The following is a 6,526-nucleotide window of genomic DNA, read 5'->3' on the forward strand; positions in this document are numbered from 1 at the left end:
TTTGTGTTTATATGTTTGTATTTATTTAGTATTATTGTTCGAACTCGGATTATCATACCACCGGTTCGCCCCCGCCGACTTGACCGCTAGCTGCGTTGTCGGCGCCGAACCGTCTAGAAGCCGTCTGGGTGTTCTAGCGCTTCGGTCGCACGACGGCGACACCGGCCCAGCTTCAACGACTGGCGCGTCTGTCTTTTTGAAACCGTTGGCACGACGTGACTCCGCGTCGCCGTGCCCCGTTATTTTGCCTTTCGGTTCGGCCACAAACCTCGTGGCTCGTGTCGTATTGGCCCTTTTTTTTGATTATACTGCGTGCCGCCGACTGTACCGTCGGTGAATGTATAGCGTGCAGCCGTGTGACTATTCCGTGTGCCGCCGCTGGATTATTGTCGTTACCTCCGTGTGCCGCCACGTGGAGACCGCGTGACGCTGCTGGCCTATACCGCATGCCGACGCGTTAACCCCGAAGATACCGTGTGCCGCCACTGGTTCATTGCGAATACATACCGTGTGCCGCCACTGGTTATTGCGAATACATACAGTGTGCCGTTGTGTTACTCATTCGCGTGCCGCCGCTGGTTCTATGCTTATAGACCGTGTGCCGCCGTATCAATTATTTGCGTGCTGCCGTTCATTGACCTACATCGGATTCGGAGCCGTACTCAGGTCAATTATATATATATATATGTTTTTTTTTAATGTTATAATCTCATTTAATTGTAATTTATAATACTATTTGATAGTGGGGCGCCCTGTCATAATTATTTACCTATTTTGTGTAGTGTGTATATTATAATATATTGTTGTTAGGCGTCTCGCACGCCGTTACCATACATCTTGAGTTTATATTTGTTGTTCGCCGGTATCGTTCACCGGTGGGTCACCTGTTTGTACTGTACCTACTTACCTTATACACTGCAAGTCGATATTGCCAACCGCCTAATTCGTAGGAGCATATCGGCGATAAAACATTTGGTAGCAGAGCGTGGTTATCCGACCTCACAGGGGGGTTCGGTAGTGGTGTATTTTGGCCGGTAGTCCCACTGAATAGACGTTAGTACGTCTTTTCGGGCAGTGCTGTGGTAGGTTCCCCGGTAGTTATGGTTGAAGGGAAAGAAGAGGAGCGCCTTACGCGCTTACTGGAGCATGCTACGGCAAAGCGGACGGTCGCGGTGTCCCAAATCCGTGGCATCCATGCGATGGCTTTACGGGTCAAGGGTGAGCCAGATTTAGCTGCTGAGTTCAGGGTTAACGCGGCTGATCTCGACGGGGCGTGGACGATTTTTAAAGTAGAGAATGACTCGGTGCTAGATTATTGCGTTAAATTAAAAAAGATGGAGTTGTTTTCTCATGACCTACACTATGAAGTACGGGTATTGGTAAATGCGGCCAAGGCAATAGCCAACGCGGTGGCCCCGAAGGGTGCGGATTTGGTTGACTTGTCATACTTACAAGAGAAGTTGTCCTCTAACCCGACGCGTGCTGAAGAGCCAGTCAAAGGTCCGCGGTTACCGGAGATACCGCTACCTACTTTCGACGGGGATTGTCGCTACTGGCCCTCCTTCCGTGATAGGTTTATAACAGTGTTAAGTCAGTGGCCCCACCTGTCAGATTTTGACAAAACATATTATTTAATTGGCAGTTTAAAGGGTAGCGCAGCCGACGCCGTTCGCGGCATTTCTGTAACCGGCGACAATTATAATTTATTATGGTCCACGTTAGCCGCCCGGTTCCATCGACCGCGCTTAGTCGCCGCCTCCTTAATTGATAAGATGTTAAGCGCGCCGTCTTTTGCTCAAGAAACCCACCCGGATTTGAATAATTTTGTGAGTGTATTCAACGAGAGTATGTCGTTGTTGACAGCCCTCAAGATTCCGGACTTAGGGTCATTTATGTTATTTACTGTTGCGTTTCGTTGTTTGCCGGTGTATACACGTAAACTTTTTGAGTCGTCCGTCAACGTCGACTACCCGTCGGTCCAACAGTAATTAGACTTCGTGCAATCCCGAGCGGCGGTGCTCGAGCTTGCTGGTGAACCGCGAAAAACCGGGGGCGTATCAAACGCCTCAAAATCCGGACAGGCGACCGGCCAAGCCCGCAAAGGCGGTGATCGCCACCCGAAGGTAGAGGGTCCCCGGCCCACGTCGTTGGTTACTTCAAAAGATAATACTAGTGCCTGTCAATGTTGCGCGGGTCCTCACAGTTTGACAACATGCGCGCGTTTCAAGTCTTGGTCTGTCGATGCGCGTGCGCAATGGATTCAAGGGAAACGGCTGTGTTATATTTGTTTTAGTAGCAACCATTGGGCTACAAAGTGCAAATCGAAAACTCGCTGCCGAGAATGTTCGCGCAGGCACCATGTCCTCCTCCACCCTCCCGCGTCAGAGACCGCCGAAGCGACTGAAACCCCCTCTCCGGACACGTCAGTGTGTGCAGCTGCGATACAGCCGCCACAACACCAATCGTCCGCCGTATTATTAGGTACCGCGTTAGTGCATGTACGCGATCGCTCAGGTACCTGGCACACAATGCGCGCGCTCGTTGATTGCGCATCAAAGATAAGCGCGGTGACTGTTGATTGTGTCAGTCGTTTAGGTCTAAAGGGCAAGCGGTGGACTACTCCGATCAGTGGGTTAGCGGGGGTGCCAGTTGTGAACGTACAGGGCCGCGTAAATCTTGCAGTACAACCGCGATTCTCGAATGAGCCCCTACTCGATGTAAACGCGTGGATTTTGCCATCCATTACGGGAGATTTGCCTAGAGAGACACTTCCGCGCGAGCTCTTAAATCGTTATTCGAACCTCGCATTGGCCGACCCTGCTTTTAACGTTACGTCGTCGATCGACTTATTACTAGGCGGTGACGTATACGCGTCAATTATGGACGGGCGGAAGGTGACTGTAGATAGCTCTCTTCCGGCGGCATTTAGTTCAGTGTTCGGATGGATTTTGATAGGCCCCCTATGTCATAGTGTTACTCATCCGCACCAAGCGTTACTTGTATCGTTGACGGTTTCTCTCGAAGGGTTGGTTGAAAGATTTTGGCAAGTGGAAGAGCCGGAAGCTGCCCCCGTAATTTTTACTGACGAGGGGCGTTGTGAACAAATATTCCGCGATCAACACGTACGGCTGCCGTCTGGCCGTTTTTCGGTGCCACTTCCTTTCCGCGCACCGGTGTCCGCTGACACATTTTCTGGTTCCCGTGACCTAGCTGTACGGCGGTTCGAATCTCTCGAACGAAAACTGGCGAAAAATCCAAAATTAAAATCACTATATTTGCAGTTCATGTCCGAGTACAGGTCCTTAGGTCACATGTCGGTTGCCGCGTCACCTGGTCGGTATTTAATCCCCCATCACGCAGTATACCGCCCCGAGGTGAACGAGAGTAAAATTCGAGTTGTGTTTGACGCGTCCGCGCATGGTGCCCGTGGGCCGTCGTTGAATCAGGCATTGCTGCCGGGCCCTAAACTTCAGCAGGACATTATCGACATATTAACTCGTTTCCGGGTCCATAGGTATGCGTTTACAACGGACATATGTAAAATGTACCGACAGGTGTTAATTTTACCCGAATACCGGCAGTATCAGCATGTTTTGTGGCGCGCGTCTCCACACGACGAATTAGTTGAGTATGAATTAAATACCGTTACATACGGCGTAAACTGCGCACCTTATCTCGCGTTGCGTGTGTTGCAGGCCATTGCGCGCGACGATTGCGCTACCAGTGGGTCGGTACAGAATGCCTTAACGCGCCAAACTTATGTTGACGATATCTGCGACGGCGCCGACTCGATTAACGACGCGTTAAACCTCCAATCGAATTTAATTTCAATTTTAAAAGGGGCGGGTCTTGATTTAAAAAAGTGGGCTTCTAACACTAAGGTTATTTTGGACGCCGTCCCGGTCTCGGACCGCGTAAATAATCCGACGTCATTCGAAGACGTTGAAGGGTACGGAACAAAAGTATTGGGACTAGAATGGCACCCGGGTGGCGACTATTTCTGTTGCGCACTTCACCTTGATACGTAGCCTGTACTGACAAAGCGAGGTATCCTATCACTAGTGGCACGCATTTTCGACCCACTAGGTTTTTTCGGACCGGCCGTCTTTATGGCCAAAACCGTCATGCAGCGGACTTGGCGACAAGAGTTGTCGTGGGATGAACCCCTACCACCGGACATTCGTGACGAATGGGTCGCCTTCGTGTCGGACTTGCCGTCGCTGAAAACCATTAAAGTACCGCGTTATATTAACTCGAGCCAAAATGCCCCGTGTTACCTGCTAGGTTTCTGCGACGCGTCGCTGCACGGGTACGCCGCAGTTGCGTACGTGCGAATGAGAGACGCGCCGGCGCACCAATCAGTTTTTCTAATCGGTACAAAAACAAAGTTAGCGCCACTAAAGTCATTAACTGTTCCGCGGTTAGAATTAAATGCCGCGTTATTGTTGGCCCGGTGGTTAGGGCGTCTCCGCCGTATTTTGGAGTCACAGCTCAGTATAGTTGGAGTACACGCTTGGTCGGATTCTATGATTGTTCTGTCATGGTTAACCGTACCCCACGAAACGGTAAAAGTGTATATATCCAACCGCGTACACCAAATCCAATCGTTGTTACCGGATTGTGAATGGCGATATGTCGAATCACTCGTCAACCCTGCTGACTGTGCATCGCGCGGGGTAATGCCCTCCGCTTTAGCACAACTTGATTTATATTGGCGGGGACCGCCCATTGTTTACACGGACCCCGCGGAGTGGGGCACCCGTCCGTCGTCGTTACCACTAAGTGATTTACCCGAGGTCCGACCAGTTTCGTGCACTGCTTGCGTGGAGGAGGCACCGCGTGAATGGTTTGACAGGTTTTCGTCCTACGACCGCATGCTGCGAGTAGTGGCCAGAATGTATCGTTTTATTGACGCATGTAGCAGTAAAAGGCCATGCGTGTCGATATTTTTGCAAAAATCTGAACTTGACCGGGCCGCTCGAGCTTTGGTCATCGAGTCTCAACGCATCCACTTCGCCGTGTTGCACCGAGAGTTGTCAGGTGGTCGCGCGATTTCGTCTCGACCATTAGCACGGCTAGCTCCATTCATTGGTCCCGATGGTCTTATCCGCGTAGGCGGCCGCCTGCGTCATTCGCTGCTAAGTTACGATTGCAAGCACCCGATGTTATTGGCAAAAGGGTCGGTTTTTGCGTCATCGTTGTGTCGTCGGTGGCACTTGTTGACGGGCCATGCGGGCCCACGCGTGCTGGCTGCACTTATCGCACGACAGTTTTGGGTCGTCTCGCTGCGGTCGGTGTTGCATCATGTACTGACGACCTGCGCTCGTTGTATTAGGTTTGACGCAAAGCCGCCGACTCCCCTAATGGCTGACCTGCCAGCCACACGCGTGCAATCCCAACGGCCGTTTATGTGTGTAGGCGTTGATTACGCGGGGCCACTACAGATGCGCGAAAATCGACTCCGGAAGTCCCGTGAATATAAAATATACATTGCAGTATTTGTTTGTTTTGCTGTAAAGGCTGTGCACCTGGAAGTGGTATCTGACTTATCCACCGACGCGTTCTTGGCAGCATTCGACCGCTTCGTCGCCCGTCGTGGTCTACCGAGCGACATATATTCGGATTGTGGTACGAACTTCGTGGGGGCGGACAAAAAGTTACGTTCATTGATTCTTAGCTCCGAAGGTCAGGCCGCTGTAGGCAACGCACGTGCTCTCTGCACTTGGCATTTTAACCCGCCGAGCGCCCCCCACTTTGGTGGTTTGTGGGAGGCGGCGGTACGATCGACGAAACGGTTATTAATCCGGATCATTGGGAATTATACATTTTCGTACGAAGAGTTTACAACGATCTTGTGTCGCGTAGAAGCCGTTCTTAATTCCCGGCCGCTGACACCTGCGTCCACCGATCCCCATGACCTCGAGTGCCTAACGCCGGGGCATTTTTTAATAGGACAACCGCTGCTAGCAGTACCCCCTAGGTCAGGCCCTGCCACTAGTCGCACGTTGACCAATCGTTGGAAGCTCATGGACCAATGTCATCAGGCATTTTGGCGGCGTTGGTCCGCCGAGTATTTGACAACCCTCCAGGAGCGCTCCAAGTGGACCACAGGTAGCCCTCCCGTTAAAGTCGATGATATGGTAGTCATTGTTGACAACCAGAGCCCCCCTCTGTCATGGCGCATGGGCCGAATCATTGAATTGTTACCAGGATCTGACGGGCAGGTACGCGTCGTCCGCTTGCTGACTAGCGCGGGCACCGTGACACGACCAGTGGTAAAAATAGTATTGCTGCCCACTGCTGAGTAAGGGGGAGCGTTCACACACAGAACACTGTACCGCAGGGGATGGCTGGTCATAATACATCGTTAATCCGCCTGCTATTGATAAAAAAAAATATTTGTTTTGGTTAAACTAAAAGGGTGACCCCATTGGTGAATTTTGCTGGTTGAACTCTATAGTTATTGTGTAATAATGTAACATTATGCCCATTTATTTTTATGTTTGTAAATTATTAAAAAAAAAAA

At 51.0% G+C, this 6,526-nt stretch overlaps 2 protein-coding genes across 2 annotated transcripts; both read left to right on the forward strand.

Moving 5' to 3' along the window:
- The first annotated feature begins 2,528 nt into the window (after nucleotides 1–2,528).
- LOC111029351 lies at nucleotides 2,529–4,028 on the forward strand. The gene has a single exon (XM_022308316.1). The coding sequence runs from the start codon at nucleotides 2,529–2,531 to the stop codon at nucleotides 4,026–4,028; it is 1,500 nt and encodes a 499-aa protein (XP_022164008.1).
- Nucleotides 4,029–4,109: 81 nt separating this feature from the next.
- On the forward strand, nucleotides 4,110–6,308 carry LOC111029352. The gene has a single exon (XM_022308317.1). The coding sequence runs from the start codon at nucleotides 4,110–4,112 to the stop codon at nucleotides 6,306–6,308; it is 2,199 nt and encodes a 732-aa protein (XP_022164009.1).
- Nucleotides 6,309–6,526: the final 218 nt, after the last annotated feature.

This window comes from Myzus persicae, unplaced genomic scaffold, assembly GCF_001856785.1.
Source record: "Myzus persicae strain clone G006 unplaced genomic scaffold, MPER_G0061.0, whole genome shotgun sequence".
Lineage (NCBI taxonomy): Eukaryota > Metazoa > Arthropoda > Insecta > Hemiptera > Aphididae > Myzus > Myzus persicae.

Bases quoted from the DNA above. Each gene is read 5' to 3' on its own strand.
- LOC111029351 (XM_022308316.1), top strand. From the start codon at position 2,529: ATGCGCGCGCTCGTTGATTGCGCATCAAAGATAAGCGCGGTGACTGTT.
- LOC111029352 (XM_022308317.1), top strand. From the start codon at position 4,110: ATGGCCAAAACCGTCATGCAGCGGACTTGGCGACAAGAGTTGTCGTGG.